We start from the raw sequence: 19,653 nt of genomic DNA, 5'->3' as shown, positions 1-19,653 counted from the left end.
CAGCCATCTGGTCTCGAATTGCCATTCCCAGTTTGCCTCCTGGTTTACAGGGCTTTGTCTAAGGCCTTCCAGCAGTGTTTTTATCAGTCCATTACTTGCAGACCTAGTACTGCAGAGGAGGCTATCAAATGGCCATTCAAGGAATAGTCCTCTTATTAGCTATGCCACTGGTTGACTTTCCTCACTGCCACAGATTGGCATGTATCAGAACTCACGGTGCTCCGTTCCAGCGTGGCGATACTGGGAATCTGCTTGCTCTTCTCAACTCCCCCTCACCGACCCCCCAGCAATATCTGGATGAAAGTCTGCCTGTTAGGACATCTAGTATACTTCCGGTAGGCCAAGGGGCAACGAGATGGAACACCAAGAAACACCAGGCCCCCCACACAAGACCATCTGCAGGGAGATACTGTCAGGCTCTGCTGCTGAGACACGTTACCTATCTGTGCAGGAAGTGGAGGATTGTTCTCTAGAGCCTGGGGTCAGAGGTAGTCATCCTGGTTCACTCTTCTCCCTACAGATCCTGTGGCTCTGAGGGTATTTTCCCCTCTGTGGGCAGATGGCCTCTCTTGTTTCCTAGTGAGCCTGGGCCATGGTCTCTGGCTTTCCATACACTCTGCTCTGCCAGCCTCCATTTCTTCTGCCCCGTTTGACTTCTTTCCCTGGGGCTTGTCTGTTGAGTCAGCCTCTGTCTTCTGCCACCTGCTGTGGGGACTCCCCTTGGCTGACACACCAAGATTGCCTTTGACCTAGCACCCCAGATGCCCGCTGTACAAGGGGGATGAAGGAACTGGAGTTTGTTCTGCAGGAGGTGCTGCATGGCCAATGGTCTTATGGCCAGCCCACTTTCTAGCCTATTGAGAAGAGGACTGAGCGAGTGGTCTTGGCGACCTCCCTCTTGCTGCCAAATTTCCCAGGGGTGTCCAAAAGTCTTCCCAGTGTACCCTGGGGGGTACACTGGAGGGGGGCTGTTCCTTCCACCCACTGGAGAGAATCAGAGGGTGGTGGTGGAACCCTCAGGGGCCTCCTTCTGCCCTGTGCTGGGGTCCTGGTGCCTGGCAAGGCTTCTGTTCTTGCATCCAGGCTCTCTGGGGAATGTGTAGGTTCCAGCTCCAGAAAGCTTTCCTGAGGCTGGGATCTATTTCCTGCTCTCTGCAGTCCCATTGGCCTTGCTGGCCTTCCTTCTCTTCCTGGGTCTGCCTTTCCTTGTGTCTGGATTTAGACTCAGATTTTTCTTCCTTTGGTACTTCTATATCCTGTCTCCTGGCAGAGCCCTGAAGGGTGGTGAGAGAAACCCCAGTAGAAGACGTGAAGAACCTTGCCAGATGCCTGAACCTGCTTGTTCTAAGATAAATCCATTCAAACTCTTGATGAGCTAAGAGTCTCCTCATTCCTTCTTGCTTGGTGTTAGAACTTTACATAGAAGTCCCATCCTTTTTCTGCCCCATGGGAAGAGTCTACCTGGATGCTTTATCTTCTCCTTGGATGAAGCCAGAGGCTGCAGTTCAAATTCTCAGAAGCACCTGGGTCCTGATACTCAATTTCTTTACAGCAGAGGTTTTGAGAGGGTTGGTAACGAATCCAGAGGGACCCAGTGACTGCCTGCTCTCCCTGGCCTGAGTGGTCTGCTGTATCCCCTCTGATGTTTATCCAGCCCACTCCACGTGGGGAGGCACTGGTGGCAGGTGATTCATTGCAAGACTGTAGCTGTGTGTAACCAGCGCTGGTGCATGCACTGCCTACATGGGGAGGCCTTGGCTTCCGGGCCATGGGCATGGCTCCCAGTCCTCTGATGTCAAAGGGGCATCTAACGTTGTCACCTGTTGTGGAGTTGGAGGGTAGAAGGAGAGAGGACCCAGGATTCAGGGCTCAGGGAGAGGGCCTCTGATTGGGGGGAAAAGGGGACTCTTTCACTGAGGGTGTGTGGCCACGCATGCATCGGTTGGAGCGGCAGGGCCTTCGTGTGGGTCTGCGTGTGGGGACACGTGGGAGAGCTCACTGCATGCGGGCGAGACCAAGGGCCCACGTTCTCTCCTCCCTGGATGCCGTATTCTGTGCACCTGACCTTAAGCTGACAGGTTAGAACCCCACTGTTCATAGATTTTATTTTTTGTAAAGCCCGTTTTGTAAAACACTAACCTCAGCTAAGAGGAAAGAAGGAAGATAAAGAAAAACAGCTGAGTTCAGCAGCTGCAGTTTGCTGTATTTTTTCATCTTGCATCAGCAAGTTGGGACCACAAATAATCTGGTCTTATATGCTCCAGTGATGCTGCTGTTAAGACTTCACCCTCCTCCTAAGGCGCTATGTTCCTGGGAGCCTGCATGGCTCCCTTCCCTGGCTCCTGGCTCAGGTGGCCAGGAGGTGGGCAGACAGGGCAGGGAGTCCAAGTAGGAGGAAGGGCACAGAGGGGGAAAAGCGCTGGCTAGCATGGGGGTGTGTAACTAATTTCTGAATGGTTTCTGGGATCAGCTAAACATTTCCTTTTAACCGGTTCCCCCCAGCCTCACATCCTTTGTTAGTTCAGGAAAAATGTCATTTATAATGGATGTTGCGTTGATAAATTGCTCCAGAGAAGCACAGCGTTCTCATTAGTCTATATAATAAGAAAGACTCCTAGTGGTGGCATAGCTGCCCAGATATTTGCCTGATAGGAAAAATATTTGTCTACGCAGTTTTCTCTAGAAGGCTTGGAATGGAGGGCACAACGCCGCCTGAAGCCTGTGGCTCCGAGAATATATTTGCCCTGTACTTTTTTAGAGCAGACCCCAGCCATGCCTGGTCCTCCCTGGTTCCTGGTGGGTCTGGGATGTGGTGGGCAGGCTCCAGCCCACGGTACTCACTTGAGTCTCTTTCTCCCTGCTTTGCCTCCTGTGCTGAAAGCTGAAGAGGATTTGGGTGCAGTTAGACTGCCTTTTTCTTATTACCCCAAGAAGAAAGATCATAAAGAGGTCTACAGTGAATTCTATTTTTCAGAGCTAGTTTTGCATAGGGTGGTTTGGTTTCATCTCCCAAACACTCTTTTGTGTGGGTATCACAGCCACTTAGGCATGGAGAGGTGCAGCGGGCGTTTTGACCGGAATCCTCCGCCTCATCTCTGACTTCCTTTGCCCTTCTGCGTGTTTGAGAATGGACACTCTACCCAGCCTTCCTCCACAGGGACCCATTGGATTCTCCTCTGTAGGTCCCCAAGGCACTTCTTCATGTTGAGAGTGGTGCTTAAGGATGTGTGTTAATTCTCGCAGGCCACTAGGGCCTCCTTTAGTGAATGGCTGTTATCAGAGAAAGCAGAGACACTTTTCCAAGTTTCTAACCACCACCAGGCAGGATAAGAGGAAGGGGGAAAGGCAGACACACTGGAGGGCATTTTTGGGAGCTGAACTATCTTGGTGCTCAAGTTAATGAAACATTGATACATTTTGCTTTGCTGCTAGCTGAAGATCTGCCTATAATTTTACTTTTCAAGGGGAGGTGTTAAGAGAGTTCTTAGATCTCCTGCTGCTTAGAGAAAGTCCTCCATGCCTCCAGACACAGTCCCAATCAATCAATCCCTTCCCTTCCCTCCCCTCCCTTCCTTTCCCCTCCCCTCCCCTCCATTTTTTTTTTTTTCTTACTAATTCTCTTCCTCCCTCCATCCGGTGGTAACTGAGTCCCTTTTGAGTGTCAGGCACTTCTTCGGGCACTGAAAGTTTAAACATGAATAAGATGGTTTCTATTCTGAAGGAACTCGTAGCTTAATAGGAGAAACAGATATGAAAAATGTAAGTTATGATACAGTGATGCCAGTGCAATAATTGAAGTTTGTGAAACATGATTAGAGTTGGGACAAGGCATTCAGAGAAGGTTTTCTGGAAGACCTGGTAGCTGAGCTGGGTTTGGAAGGGTGAACTGGAGAAAGTTTAAGGAGAAGGCTTTCTCAGCAAGGGAAGCAACACAGGACCAAGGCGTATGAAACATCACGGCTGGGGAACGTGTGTGTTTGAAGTTGCTGTAGGGTTGGGATGGCAAAGAGGAGAGATGAGATGGGAGAGATCAGTACATCCTGATCATGGATGGGGATCAGGGTGGCAAAGATGGGTTGTGGAAGCCCAGGGACTTCTCCTTCAGGGACTTAGACTAGAAATACACAGGGCTCCTCATAACAGCCAAGGCTGGCATGCCAGGCATGGTCCCTGGTACTTCTTGGGAATCTCGGTTATTCTTCCCAGAAACTCCTTGCCCCCTTTTATGGATGAGGAGCTCAGTCACAGAAAGGTGAGTTGGCCTAGGCTATACCCTTTGTGACGGGCAGAGCTGGAGCTTGAACCCAGGGGATTTGGTGCCTGGAGTTTTGCTTTCAGCCACCGTGCTTCCTGCCTCTCAGAAGAAGTTCATGCTCAGCTTAAAATGCCACTCAGTTTAGGCTGAGCATTCATCTCTGACTTTTCTCCATATGTTATGTTTCAGGAAATGTGATTTGATGCAAGAATCTATCTGAATCTTTGTAACAATATGCCATGGAATAATAGGGTTTGCATGGATTGCGAGGCTGAGAAACACATTCTGCGAAAGTTGAAGGGAGAGGCAATGTTGGGAGTAACAGAATTGGGGAGGGGGTCTGGGTCTTTGAGTAGGAGGTCTTCAGAATTGGGAATGGGAAGAATGAAGGCTGGAGCTGCTAGAACTAAGAGCAGAAGAACTTGGCTAATGAGGCTTCAGTTGTCAGCGTCTTCGGACAAATTACCGGTCTAGGAAGAGCATTTGAGAGAGTGACCACTGCAGGGGCACCTGCCACCCCCTTCTCAAGGGAGTAAACCTGGTGCTTTCTACTCATGAGCAGGAGGGAGGGGAGGGGTGGGGAGGGAGAAAGGGAAGAAATCCATCCTCGTACCACCAGCGAGAACCGTATCAGCATTCAGAGAAAGTTGAAAGAAATCTTTCAGCTGGCTGGCTACCTAGCTCAAGGCTAACCACACTCTTAACACAATAATAAGTCATCCTCACTGAATAATTAAATAGAGAGCCTTCATAAGTATTGACTTAATGTGACAGCAAGTCTATAGTGACTCGGGGTTTGCTTATGTAAACACAATCTCTTGTTCAGCTTACTTAGCAGTTCAATGAAATAGAACAGTCCTTCAATTAAAATCAAATGATGCATACGTTTAATTCTTTCTCCTCTTTCCGAGTAATAAGAGGTTTGGAACACAGGTGAAGGGATTGGGGAGAGAAGTGGAGAGAAGGGGATCTGCCCATCTGCTTGTGTTTTTGGAGGACGTGAAGGAGTGTATCCAATGGTGGTCTCATGGGGAAGGATGTGGCCTTGGCTCCCATCTCTGGGCCCTGTGGGAAGATCCTTGTGAACTTGGGTTGGCCTCTGTCCCATCTAGGCCCTCCTGACCCTCTTCCAGAGCAGACTTGGACCCCCTGCTGTGGTTGGCATATTGGTCTCTTGTTGGTGGCTGGGGTCTGATTGATTGCTTCTGGTCAGCTGGGGTTCAGTGCTCCAGCCACAGCCCTCTTAGGTCATTTCCCATGGTCACCTTCATGGCTCCCCCAGAGGAGAGAGGGGACATTGGGTGAGCTCCAGGCTGCATGGCAAGGGGGGGCCAAGGAGGCAGGTGGCACCACAGTGACTCCCTTGGATGGCTGCAGGAGAGAAAGAAACCTTTATTCTGTGGCTTCAGAACACTGGGAGAGGGGGATGGGTAGGGGGCTGGGCAGAGTTGGGGGCTGGGGAGAGCACGGCAGAAGGGAAAAACCAGAAAACCCACTGGCTTTGGGGCTAGGATTTGAATCTGAGTCTTCTGGCCTTGCTGCTGTGTTGTGAGTTAATTAACCTCTCTAGGGCTCTATTTCCTTAGCAAAATGGAGCAATGATACCAATGTCAGAGAACTGTTCGATTACCAGTCAGTGATGGTAATGAACCCTTGTTGCGTGGCCCTATGCTAACAGAGGAGGTGCTTGTTAATAGATGAGAGAGAACATGGCCCTTTGGCTTGAAGGGACATAGCTCCTGCCTTCTACATGGTGTCTCATGCTAAGGATTGGGTGGTGGAGCCTCCTAATGTTAATCACAACATCAGTGAGCATTGAGGGAGTGCCCACTGTGTTGCAGGCACTGTTCACACACATATGCACATTTGTTCACTGGATATTTCATTTAACCCTTGTAAGGACTATCTATTAGTCTGTTTTCACACTGCTGATAAGGACATACTGGGAAATTCACAAAAGAAAGAGGTTTAACTGGACTTACAGTTCCATGTGGCTGGAGAAGCCTCACAATTATGGTGGAAGGCAAGGACGAGCAAGTCACGTCTTACATGAATAGCAGCAGGCAAAGAGAGACAGTTTGTGGAGAAAAACTGCCCCTTATAATAACCATCAGATCTTGTGAGACTTACTCACTATCACGACAACAGCATGGGAAAGACCTGCCTCCATGATTCAGTTATCTCCTACTGGGTCCCTCCCACAGCATATGGGAATTCAAGATGAGATTTGGGTGGGGACACAGCCAAACCATATCAGACAATATGCAGTTAAGTAGCATTATTACCTCCATTTTGCAGATGAGGAAACTGAGGCCTCCTTTAATTACCTGCTCAAGATCACACAGCTAAGAGGAGCTGAGGCAAGGTTCAAACACAGTCGATGTGACTTTAGAAATTGGATCTCATGACTGGGCGTGGTTCTGTGCAGGGTCTAGGTAGAGGGGTTCTTGAAGAAGTCAGGACCTCTTGTGGGAGGAGATCAAAGATTTCTACTTCCAGCAGCCCCCCTGAGGTCTTGGTTGTGTCCTGAAGGGTTTGGTGGCCATTTCCCAGGATAGCCCTAGGATCCTGGGAAAGTTCCTGCAAGTTCCTAGGATCTGGAGCAGCCCAGGAAAGAGTAGCCAGGTCTTCTCTGAGATGGTGGCTTTTGTCTCAGCCGCTTTGTCTTAGGATAGAGAGTCAGTTGAATTTGCTGAGGCTTCCAGAACCCGTAACATTTTCTCTAACGGAAGGCTTAGAGAAATCATTGTTTATAATAACTCTGGATTCCTGAGGCCTAGTTCAATTAAAGTTAAAGAAGTAATTACAATCATAAGGCAAGTTTATTAAAAATGAACGTAATGAACAGTGTCTTCTATTAGCATCTTTTGAAATATACTTCTGAATCTTGTTGGTTCATAACTTAACATTTTCTCCATTTGTAACCGGGGGGCATAAACTCTATTGTCTCCTGCTTTTTAACCACATAACATGATTTCATGTTTAAATTTTCATACATTGACACGATCTACGTCCTTGCCATTTTGATAGCAATGTAGCTTTCCCTGGTGTTAATGTCTATCTGAGCCGTTCCTTTCAAGTTAAGATGGAGAAAGAATCCAAGGCCAGCTCTGTCTTCTTTCATGAATTTGATCATCATCCATCTTCAAAGTTGCTCTCCTTGAAGTGCTCCTGTTACTGGGAAATATGGGAATTCTTGATTCTTGTCTAACTTGGGAGAAAGAATTCAGCCAAGTGACGCACAGTGAGGGTTAAGCAGCAGAGTTTCCTGAAGGAAGATAAAGTAAGCTCCAAGAGAGGAGCCGGCTGACCTGGCTGGAAAAATAGCAGTAGCGGTGTTTATTTAAAGAGACGATACACTTTGAAGGACAAGACAGAGTAGGCTGCTCAGAAGAATGAGCCAGCAGCAGCTAGTGCTGGGGGACTCTCTTAATGAGAATCTTACCTGATTATTCATGAAGGGGCGTGAGGTGTTGTTACTTGCAAGCATGTTTCGGGAGGTCCCTTTGGGCTAGGGTTGTGCTTGCTAGTCCACATGTTACATGTCTCATTGGCATTGAAAATCTCCATGCAGGGCTGTGTTTTTTACTATTATAATGAGCAAAAGTTTCCTCGGGGGTGAGTTGTTGGAGGCATATGCATGCTTGTCAGTGGGGAAAGTCCCACCATGTTTATCTCTGGCTATGGCATGATAAGTCCCCTTTAGTGTTGGAGGAGCCCAGTCACAAGGCCAGAAGTAGACAGTGTAGCCATTGTCTTTTCTGCTGAGTGTCAGTGGGCAGCATCTCTGGGACTTCATTTCCCAGGGGCCCCCTTGCCTGCCTACTTCTGGCCATCTGCCTACTCCAACACTCCTGTAATCCTGGCTCTTTTGCTTGGGCTGGACAGATCCTTTGTGGGTTTTGTTTTTGGCCCGTATGGCCTTTCTAGTGTGTGCTTCTTCCGATCGCTTAGGACCTGGACAAAGGAGGTCATGCAGAATTAGAGAGTGAAGCTAAATAGTAGTCAAGAATGTTTCTGTCTTTTTTTTTTTTTTGAGATGGAGTCTCACTCTGTTTCCCAGGCTGGAGCGCAGTAGCGTGATGTTGGCTCACTGCAACCTCTGCCTCCCAGATTGAAGTGGTTCTCCTGCTTCAGCCTCCCGAGGAGCTGGGATTACAGGTGTGTGCTACCATGCCTGGCTAATTTTTAGATTTTCAGTAGAGACAGAGTTTTGCCATGTTGGCCAGGCTGGTCTTGAACTCTTGACCTCAAGTAATCCACCTGCCTCTGCTTCCCAAAGTGCTAGAATTACAGGCGTGAGCCACCGTGCCTGGCCGAATGTTTCTGTTCCAAGTGACAGAGACCCAACTACCTTAAGAAAAATACAAACAGAATCAATTGGCTTACATAATAAAATATAGGAAGGGCAGAGGAGAATCCCAGGGACTCTCATGCAGATAGGTCTTGGTCTCTCTCTCTCTCGTTCTCTCTCTCCCTCTCTTGCTTTTCTTGTACCTTGTTTCTGCTTCTCCCTCCGGTTAGCTGCGTGTGTATTCTTATTAGGATTATGAGGCTAGAATTGTGGTTCACATCTGTGGTATCTTAGAACCAAAAAGAAAAGCATGTTTTTCCTTGCCTGCCCCATTAGGAAAACTTTAGACAAGGATCCTGTTGGGCCCAGCTGACATTATTTCCTTATCTCTAGGCCAGTGTAGCCAGGAGAAAGGGGTGCTGTGGCTTCCCAGCCCAGGTCATGTTTCCGCCTGGGCCCAGGAGGTGGCATACAGCCTTTAATAGAACCACCTGGCCCTTGGGAGGCCGAGGCAGGTGGATCATGAGGTCAGAAGTTAGAGACCAGCCTGGCCAATATGGTAAAACCCCGTCTCTACTAAAAATACAAAAATTAGCCATGCATGGTGGTGCGTGCCTGTAGCCCCGACTGCTCGGGAGGCTGAGTCAGAAGAATCGCCTGAACCTGGGAAGCGGAGGTTGCAGTGAGCCCAGATCATGCCATTGCACTCTAGCCTGGGTGACAGAGCGAGACTTCATCTCAAAAACAAAAAACACACAAAAAAACAAAACTATCTGGCCCAAGGAGCAAGTCTTCTTCCCCAGCCCACCCCAGGGGAGCTGCTGTTCTGGGTAGAAAGAATAATAAGTATCGACTGTACAGTTAAAGAATAAACAGGAAGTTGGTCCTTGACTTCATGAAACCAGTGGTGGCGGGAGGACACAGGACAGGATGGAAGATCAGGTTGTCCACAGTGAGCCCTGGAGGTGTCGGAAAGCAGCCATGTGGGTGACATTCATTTTCCCTTTTCTCAGTGTCACATCACATTGAACCCACTTAACCAAGGCCTGCACTGCCAGAGGGGACGTTAGAAAGCCATTCCAGAGGCACTTGGGTCTATTAAGGCCATTTTCTCAGCGTTTTCATAAATTGTCTATGAAACCTATCCTGAGTAATTTGCACTTCTTGGAAACCCTTTTTTCCCTCCATGAAATATTCAAGTGCCCCATTCCTTTGTGTCAGGCAGTGCTGGTGGCCGCCCTTGTTTGTGTCAGCCGCTGTACCTGGCCTGGTGTGCTGGCTGCAGGGTGTGTGACTGTGCGATCCAGCCTTTCTGAGCTTCTGTGTCCTCATTGTGAAATATGCTACTTCGTGGGATTGTTCAGAAAATTAAATGAGATAATAGCGCCTGACACATAGTAGGTCCTCAGTAAATGTCAACTCCCTTTCTTCCCCCTCCTCTTCCACTTCTGCAACCAGGACAAACCTAGTTTCCATGGCAGTAACATAACAGGTATCACCTGATAAACGAGAACTTCACTCAGGCCTGGAATTCTAGCACTTTGGGAGGCTGAGGTGGGTGGATCACTTGAAGCCAGGAGTTTGAGACCAGCTTGGGCAACATGGCGAAACCCTATCTCTACTAAAAATACAAAAAAAAATTAGCCAGGCATGGTGGTGCATACCTATAATTCCAGCTGCTCCTGTGGCTGAGGCACAGGAATTGTTTGAACCTGGGAGGTGAAGGTTGCAGTGAGCCAAGATTGTGCCACTGCCCAGCCTTGGCGACAGAGTGAGACCCTGTCTCAAAAAAAAAAAAAAAAAAAAGAACTTCAGACTAGTATATATTGGTCAGCACTGGAAAGTTTTGGGGTTCCCCAGTATTATTCTACATCAGACAAATTTGGGAAAGTATGCTCTTGGGAAGGTGTTTACAACCTGGACCAGGGGAGGTTTCATTGATAACAATTTCCTGTATACTTCCTGTTGGTGAAGACCAAAGCATAGTGCTGGGAAGTATGTATCCAAGTGTAACTGTGTGTCTCCATGGTGATAGGAGTGTGTGTGTGTGTGCGTTTGTACACAAACACGTGCACTCTTTGCCACGTAACTGTGAGCTTTCTTCGGCTGTGGCCCCAAGCACTGCTTTTTTTTATGGGTAGGCCATAAAGTGTGGATATTTAAAGCTGAGACTAGGAGGTGAGGTCTGAAAGGTACCCACAAGCCCAGCTCTGAAACCTGTGCAGGTGGCCACATTCTCAAACTTCGATCTGCCTCAGAATCACTGGAAGGGCTTGTTAAGGTGCAGATTGCTGGACTTTGCTCCTGGAATTACAGATATTGCTTGTCCGGGACCAGACAGGGAAACAGGGTGGAGCTAGAGAATCTTCTGTATTTCTAAGAAGTTCCCAGCTGACATGATGCTGTTGGTCTGCGGACCACACTTTGAGAACCAGTGACCTATAGAAAGCCCACCTGTACCCCCACAAATCTGGATGACTTCTGCCTATGTGGTTTGATCTTTGCACACTCAGCCCTGCTCTCTTCCCCTTTGCTGGAGGCTTATGTACTCATCAAGTAGTGTTGCCAGGCTGGGTGTGGTGGCTCACACCTATAATCCCAGCACCTTGGGAGGCCAAGGTGGATGGATCACTTGAGGTCAGGAGTTTGAGACCAGCTTGGCCAACAAGGTGAAACCTCATCTCTATTAAAAATACAAAAACGAGCCAGGCATGGTGGCGCACACCTGTAATCCCAGCTACAGTGGGTGGGGCGGAGGTGCTGAGAATCACTTGAAACCGGGAGGTGGAGGCTGCAGTGAGCCGAGATTGAGCCACTGCACTCCAGCATGGGCAACAGAGAAAGACTCCATCTCAAAAACCAAACCAAACCAAACCAAAACAAACAGTGTTGCCAGATCCAACAAACAAAAATATTGGATGCCCAGTTAAATAAGTACTCTGGATAAAAAAGAAAAACTGTTTAGTATAAGTATTTCCCAGATATTATGTGGGACATACTTATGCTAAAAAAAGATATTCATTGTCTTAAATTCAAATGAACCTACATGTTCTTCTTTTAATATGGCAACCTTTTCATCCAACTGGGAGTCAAGTGTCTCTCTCTCTCTGTCTCCCTGTCTCCTGCTGCTGCTTTCCTGCAACTGAACAGGCTACAGCTGCCAAGGAAACACGCCCAGAGAGGGTTTGTGTTTTCCGGACAGATCCACTTGCTGCCCTGAGCTCACTTGGCAGACTTGGCTTGGTCTCAGCCAAGATGGACTTGGCTCCTCTTCATTTTGGTTCTCTTGCTGGCTCTCTGTTTTTTCCTATCTGTTCCTCTTTCTCTTTCTCTCTCTCTCTCATGCCTTCTTCTATGCCATCTCTCTTACAAGGGATTTAGAAGGCAGGAATCCGCAAAGTGATGGGGCTGATCCAGGAAAAGTCTGTTCTCAGCAGCAAGACCAGAGTCCAGGAGTGACCTCCTGGTGTTGGAGGGAAGAGTGATGTTTGGTCTAGAGAGGGCACAGAGATCACCTGCAGCCTTTTATTATGAAAAGCATAACATTTGCCTTGGAGAAGTTTGCCTAGCAGTGCTGGGGCGAGGGGTCATGGCTGGAGAGGGACAGTGTCCAGGGCTTGAAGGAAATTATACCACGTGGTCTCTGATGCTGGCAGAGGGAGCCCACTACTGTGGACTTGATCACACATGGAGGGGCAGAGAGAAACTTTAGCAATCAAAGGCCTCCTGGAGCCTTGGGCTTGGACTCTGTGTCCTCCTAAATAGCTCCATTTGTCACTTTATCTTGCCAAGGCTGCTGGACGCTGAGGATGGAGCGATGGAAGAACAGAAGGCTTAGTTGCTTCTCTTCACTTTGCTGTACCCTTTGCTGTCTGCCGGACTCAGGCCTGTGTTCTCCCCCTCCCTTTGCTATGAATAGCTCTCCAAGGCCCTGGCACCAGCAATCAGGCCTGCTTTGAAAGAAGTAGGTCATAACCTCAGAGGAGTGAGGGGGTGCTCTTGTCAGTGGTCACCTGGGGGCCTAGCCAAGGGGCCCTGAGTGCCTTGCCCTGCTTTGAGGGCTGTGTTCCTCTTCCTGTGTCCCCAGCATGGCGTGGAGAAGGACAGTGGGGTCAGGAGGTCCTGGTTTCCAGCAGGCTGGGGTATGGTAGAACGGGAGAGCGAGAGGGAGCCCCGTCTCCTTGATGTGCCCACTTGCCCTGTGTGGGACCCAGATCCACCTTGCAGGATAAGTGGGTCTGTTTTTCCTTCTGTATCAGACACCAGGAAAAGCTGTTCCTGCTGTGCACTTGCAGTGGCAGGCACAGCGCTAGGCAGAGAAGGAAGATGGGGATGATGTCTCTTGTCTCCATCGGGCGCCTGCCATTCCAAGCGCCCTCACGCATTGTCTCCTTAGCTCTCTGTCACAGCCCAAGGTGGGAGGTTGGCAGGCGTGACTCTCCCTGTTTGTTCACTGGGGACACTGAGCCCCAGAGACATGACAGGCCAGCCCAAGGTCACACAGCCAGCGAGCGAGGGATGGAGTGTGGCCATGCGACAGATAACCCACTCCTCTCCCAGTGGCTGGGTCTGCCCCTCCCCTCTTCCCTGAGGAGTCCTTCTGGCCAGCCCCACCTGGGTCTGGATGCTTTCACCTTCTGTTTCCTGGCTGGTTTCCTCTACTTCCGCCTCTCTCCCTATGGCCCTGCTCTCCTTGTGGCCCGTCGGGGAAATATTTGGGATTTCCCAAAGGGCAAAGGAACAGGAAGCCATGTACTCCCCATTCATGCTGCTGTTCCTTCTCCAGCATGTGGGGCTGGAGGCGTTTGAGAAGCTGCATGGATGGTGAGGCCAGTCGAGGTCCTGAGGGTTCCCAATGTCAGGGATGGGAGAACTGGCCTTGCGGGAGGGAAGCAAGGCTCCCTGTGCACTGGGTGGGAACTGGCATTGCCTGGGAGGCTCCCAGTACCTGCAGAGAGTGTGTGGGCCCTCTGGTCTGCTGTAGTGGGCAGTGTGCTCCCTGAGGGAGATAAGCAAGCAATGATCTCCCACTGCCCCAGTCCCTGGCCTGCCAGGCACTCTACCCCGGCCCCTTAGCTGGGGTTTCCTTTCTGATGTTGCATCCATGCTTGCCATTCCCATCTTTTGTCTGTTAGCCACGCGGCAGGGCTCGATGTGTATTTGGAGAAAGGATGCATGGCTATCTACACCTGCCCAGAGGAGCAGCTGTGGAGGATATGGATGAGGAAATCAATGGAATCTGCCACTCTGGGAATATGTGTTCTAGTTGGAAAAACCCAGCAGGGCGAAATCAGGAACTCCTCATGCAATGAATCTTTCAGTTGCCTGGTCCAGGGTATGTGTGTGTAGCTAGAATATGGAAATGGAAGAAATCCACACAGCTAGGTGGGAAGGGCCTCATGGGGAGGGACTGGTGGGGCAGGAGAGAGCTGGGCCTGATGTGCGATGGCCTGGCATTAGAATGGACTCCTGCATTAGAGCTAAGGCCTGGTGCTTAGATGCCCTTTGGTGGGGAGAGGATGGGAACCAGCGGCTTTGCTCATTATCCAGTGGCCTCCTTGTCCCACACCCTGAAGGACCTAGGTCCTGCCTTTATCTTCTTGCCCACCTCCAGCCCACTCCGGTGTTGGGACCTGATCATATCCCCTTAGCTTCTTCTGGAGGGAGACATTTGGCCAAAGCAAACAGTGAAGTCTTTGAAAGGGCTGCATTCGTTTCCTGGGGCCGCTGTAGCAAAGTACCACAAGCTGAGTGGCTTACAACAGAAGTTGATTCTTTCACTGTTCTGGATGCCAGAAGTCTGAAATCAAGGTGTTGGCAGGGCCATGCTCTCTCTGAAGGCCGAAAGGGAGTCTGTTGCATGCCTTTCTCTTTCTCTTAGTTTCAGGCACTGCTGCAGCCCTGGGCATTCCTTGGCTTCTGGCTTCATCACTCCTATCTCTGCCTCTGCTGCTGTCTCATGGCATTCTTCCTGTGTGTCTTTCTCTTTTCTTCTGAGGAGGACACCAGTCATTGGATTTAGGGCCCACCCTAATCCACTGTGACCTCATCTTAACTTGATTACATCTGCAAAGATCTTATTTCCAAATAAGATCATGTTTATAGGTCCTGGGGATTAAAATTGCAACTTTTTTTGTGGGGGGCATATAATTCAACTCAACAATTTTGTCTGTAAATCCCATCTACCTGTTAGAGTCTCTGTCCCCTCTCAAGCCACCTCTTGGGTCTCTGGATGTTTGGGACATGAATGGAGGCTCCCACCTTCCCCTCTCATAGCACTCTCTCTCATTTGCTGGGTGCGGAGGGGGATGGATGTGGGTTTTGACATTTAAGATGGAGTCGTCTCCTGCAGGGGTGAAGGATTGCTTGGAAATGCTGCTGCTGCTTGTTTTGAGGAAGCAGAAGGTGCATTTATGGGCAGAAGAGAAGGCAGAGACAACTGCAGATTTCCTCCTCTTTTCCTGTGGAAGACATTGCTTTCCTGAGGTGCAGAATGATGGCTCTGGAAGGGCTTTCAAGTGCTGCAGACCCTCCTCCCACACAGGAGCACTGGGGCCTGCCAGAAATGGCGCCCACCTTTTTGGAGCTCTAGACTTGAGTCTTGGCTCCACTACTCAGTGACTCTGTGATCTTGGGGGCAAAGTTGTTTGTCTTCTCTGAGGCTCAGCTTCTTCATCTATAAAATGGGATAATAATAACTGCTTGTCAGATATCATGGAGCATTTGTGAGGGTTAAATGATAAAAGATGGATATGAAAGTACCTTTTAAACCATCATTGTGGTAAAATACACATAACAGAAAATGCACCATGTAAGTGTATAAGTCAGTGGCATTAAGTATATTCACATGGTTCTAGAACCTTCACTGCCATCCATCTCCAGAACTTTTTAATCATCCCAAACTGTTAAAGTGCCGCTTAAAGTGCTAATTAGAGTACTTTTTATTCATTTGATACATAAGAAACTACAGTCCCGGAGAAGCAGGGAACTTGGGCATGGTCACCCAGTGAGTTGGGGCAGAGCTGAACTGACTCTTGGTTTGGTGCCCATGGCCTTCTCTCAGCCTGCAGGGGCCTGGGACACATCCCAGGAGGGTTTCCTCCTTCTCTCAGACCCATCCCTCAGGATCACGGGGGCCTCCAGAGAAACGAATTTGTCCAGTGATGGGACATACTCAGCCCATGTCTGCATGGTGGGGGCCTCCTCAGCAGGCACCAGCACCTTCTCATGGAAAGCCTGCATTCTCTCCTGGCTCAGGCTGGCTCAGTCCCTCTCAGCCTCCTGTCTCTCTCTCCCTCTACCTGTTCCTTTCTCAAATGGGACAGGGTTCCAGTGGAGAACCAGGGGGGCTGAACCTGGGGTGAACTTGGAGATGGCTTCATGAGGTTCCATATGTGCAAAGGGTGTGGGCGAGGGATTTGGGTGACCGGGTTCTGGTCCATCCTGCAGCTAGCTTGTTGAGTCACTGTAGAATTCTCATGGAGTGCATGGTGACTGAAGTCCTACTGAGTGCCCATCATTGGGAAATGCCCGTGAACAGACCTTATTACTAGCTACTTGGAGCTGCTGTGAGACATAGTTGATATGACACATGAGGGCTGTGTGTGTGGCAAAGGACACTCACCTGTAGAAGGTGATGATTGTCACTTGAATGGCAGAGGGGGAGCATCCTCCCCCAGCCCAGGCTGATGGTAACATTCCTGGCCAGCGCCCAGGGCAGGAGGAAGAGGAAGGAATGGAGATGGCCATGCATATTAGACTGGGATGCCCCGTGCTCCATGGAACCTTCCACATCTAGGTCTGGAGCTGAGGGCTGGGGACAGACCCAGCTCAGACACTGTCTGCCTTCAAATGGCTCATGGCCCAGTGGGGAACATAGAGCTGTGCACAAGGAGTTTTGATGCAGTGTCATCGATGCTGACAGAGGGGAATGGGTGACGGCATGTTATGGTCACCAGGGGAAGGGAAGGCCGCTTCTGCCTGCTGGGACTGGGGTAGGGGTGGAGGGGTGGCAGAGGAGCCTTTGCTCTGGCTTAACGCAGAAGAGACTAGTGGAGGATGCCCGTGGCTTATCTCACCCAGGGAGACTCTTTTGCCTCCCCGGCCACTGGCTTCCTTGATCCTCAGACAGGTCCTATGAAGCATCTAGGGAAGGGACTAGTCACCCGTTTTGCTGGTGGGATTTTGCAGTGCCGGGTTGAAGGACTTGGGCAGGCTCATCCTGGACTGCAGCCCCTCAGAAGGTGGACCCAGCTTTCCTGCCTGGGGTCCAGGCATTCTCCACGAACCCACCCAGCTCCAGCCTAAAATAGCCATTTAGAGCAGGCTGTTTCTGTGCCTTGTGGGGTCCTTTTTGTCAGCCAATGACTGGGTTTTTCTTAAGCCGCACTATGTGCCTGTCTCTCCAGGAAGTCTCTGTCCTCAAGGAGCTCACAGCTTGAGCCCCTGCAAAGACTTGGTTCCCCCAACTTTTCTCCCCTCCCTCTTCGTGGCTTCTTCCACCGTGGGAAGCTGCAGGGAGGAGATGCCACTGGCAGGACAGAGGAGACAGAAGGCAGCCAGGCTGAACCCCTGTTTTCTCTATTGCATCTTCTACCCGCCACCAGGTCCCGGCTGGCCGACTTCCATGCCAATTGTCGAGCCTCCTACCAGACGGTCACCAGCTGCCCTGCAGACAATTACCAGGCGTGTCTGGGCTCTTATGCTGGCATGATTGGTAAGCTCTTCCTGCACACCTGGGCTCTGTGGGTCCTTACTGCCCCCATCTCAGCAGGGCAGGGGCTGCAGCCCAGCTCAGGGCCAGCCGGGGTAGACAGCCTGAGTCCGGCCTTCTCTGCAGCAGATTCAGAGAGAACTGCGAGGGGAAACCAGGGGAAAGGCAGTTCTGTAACAAGGAGGAGGACCCAGCTCTTTATCATGGGAGGAGGAGGGCCCCAGGGGCCTCCTAAAGCTTTTGAAAAGAGAAGCAAAGGTAACATTTATTGCACAGTTCTGACATTCCAGGCTCTGCACTGAGCAGTTTACATGGACTGTCTTACTGAATTCTCCCAACAGCTCTTGCTAGCGGGGTGGTGATATCTCCATTTTATAGATGAGGAAACTGAGGCTGTAGAGAAGTTGAGTGACTTGCACAGGTTCACCTCGCTGATAAATGTTGGCACTGGGGTCCAAACCCAGGACATAAGCCTCATTCACCCTGATTCTAGAACATTGGCTGCTTGTTGGTGAAGGAGAAAGCAAGGGCCCACACTCTGAGAGGGGCTCCAGGGCATCTTCTCTGCCTTCCTGGTGGTGAGGAGCCCAGTGTCCTCTATGCTGCTGGCCCCTCTGCCCCTGCTGACCATGGTCCCTGGGATAGTCATGCTCAGAGTTAGGAGTATGATTGGGATGGATGTGTGTTTTGGGGCCAGGTCAGAGGATGGGTACAAGGCCTCTGCCCTGCTGTGCCTGGGGTTGGTCTGTGGGCCCAAGGGGAAGGCCCCACCATACCTCTCTCCTCTCCCCCACCTTTCTCCCTGCCCAGGGTTTGACATGACACCCAACTATGTGGACTCCAGCCCCACTGGCATCGTGGTGTCCCCCTGGTGCAGCTGTCGTGGCAGCGGGAACATGGAGGAGGAGTGTGAGAAGTTCCTCAGGGACTTCACCGAGAACCCATGCCTCCGTAAGTTCTGGATGTTCTCCCTAACCCCAGCAGCCCCTCCCACCCCTCCTGGAGTCTGTCCTAGCCATTCCCATCTCCTTCTGTGGGCGTGGCTGGTGGTGTAGATGAGGCTTCTGCACCATGGGTGTTGCCCGTGGGGACCTTGGGTTTTGAGCTCTTGGAGATTCACACCAGAACTGTTAGTAGGCCAGCCTCAGTTTACCACCAGAGGCCTTGAACCTATGTCAAGCCTGTTATTTGGTCTGGTCTGTTATTGGGACAGCTTCAGCCAGGTTCATTTGGAGACTGAGCCTTCTCATGAGGATCGCTGGCATCTGTCGTGTCTCTCTTTAACGAGTTTGTTTCCCTCTGGAATCGACTTCCTTTTCACATCATCAAACTCCTAACCCAAAAGCTAGAGAGAGGGTTAGCCACAGTCTAGCTCGGTCTGCCTTTGATCTTTCCAGCCCAATACCCATTGCCATCCATGCCCACCTGAAGATTTCTTCCCTCTTTCCTTCCCTCCATTATTTATTCTGTCCATGTCTCCATCCTTCTGTTCCTCCCTCTCTGTGTGGCACTGGAGATTCAGGGATCCAAGTCATCGAGGAGGTGCCTGACGGAGGTAGACTGAGAGGGGTCACTTATGATCACAGTGCAAGTGAGCTGCTCTAGGGGAGGGGTCTGCACAGGGTTCCTGAGGAGCTCAGGGTGGGGATGCACAAGTCAGCCAGGAAGAGGGAGGCCCTGAAGGCTTCTTGGAGAATGTACCTGTGGATGGTTAGCTGGGCATCGGTCAGTTGAAGAGGCAGGGGGTGCCTGCCAGTCCACCCTGGGCAGAGGTCCTGGGCTCCACAGAAGACCATGGCAGGCGGAGGGAACTGCCAATCACGTAGCCTTGCTACATAGCACTGAAGATGACCAGAGTGGCAAGAATTATCTGGACAGGTAGACAGCATCCTTGTCATGCAGGGCCTTGCAGGCCTGAGGCATTTAGATCTTCTTGTCCTGCAGGAGTGACAGTGGTGCTGTGGGTGTTTGAAGGAATGTCAGCAAGGGTGTGAGATCAGATCAGCGTTCCAGAAAGCGAATCTTCCTGTGTTGTGAGGCAGCGGGGGTCAGAGTGAATCAATTCCGACAGGTGACCCGACACAGAGAGGCTCATCAGAAGGCCACAGTAGCTACTCACAGGGGCACACAGTGGTGGCTGTGAACCAGAGCAGTGGGAGGGGAACAGTGATGGGAGATGGGGTGGAGGGATCTTTAGGAGGTGGGCTCAGCGGGCTGCCAATGGGTGTGCCGGGAGGCACCATGGGTGACCCTCAGGATTCTGACATGGGGGACCTGGGTAGATAAGAGATGATACCTTCAAGGCTGCAATATGAGGGGTCAGAGGGAAAGGAGCGTTGACAAGGGTAGGAGGAGACGCCTAGCCCAGGCTTAGACATAACGAGTTTGAGA

At 50.5% G+C, this 19,653-nt stretch overlaps 1 protein-coding gene across 3 annotated transcripts in view; it reads left to right on the top strand.

Annotated features, from left to right (window-relative positions):
* Positions 1–19,653, top strand: part of GFRA2 (GDNF family receptor alpha 2) — a 122,655-nt gene that overhangs the window by 90,144 nt on the left and 12,858 nt on the right. For all 3 annotated transcript variants that reach the window (XM_054560831.2, XM_024250503.3, NM_001131461.1), the window contains 2 exon segments: positions 17,156–17,265; positions 18,073–18,213. In XM_054560831.2, the coding sequence (XP_054416806.2) occupies positions 17,156–17,265; positions 18,073–18,213 (251 nt within the window).

The sequence above is a fragment of the Pongo abelii genome, chromosome 7, assembly GCF_028885655.2.
Source record: "Pongo abelii isolate AG06213 chromosome 7, NHGRI_mPonAbe1-v2.0_pri, whole genome shotgun sequence".
In the NCBI taxonomy this organism is placed as follows: Eukaryota; Metazoa; Chordata; class Mammalia; order Primates; family Hominidae; genus Pongo; species Pongo abelii.
Note: the sequence above shows the minus strand (reverse complement) of the source record. Positions and strands in the feature narration are given on the sequence as shown.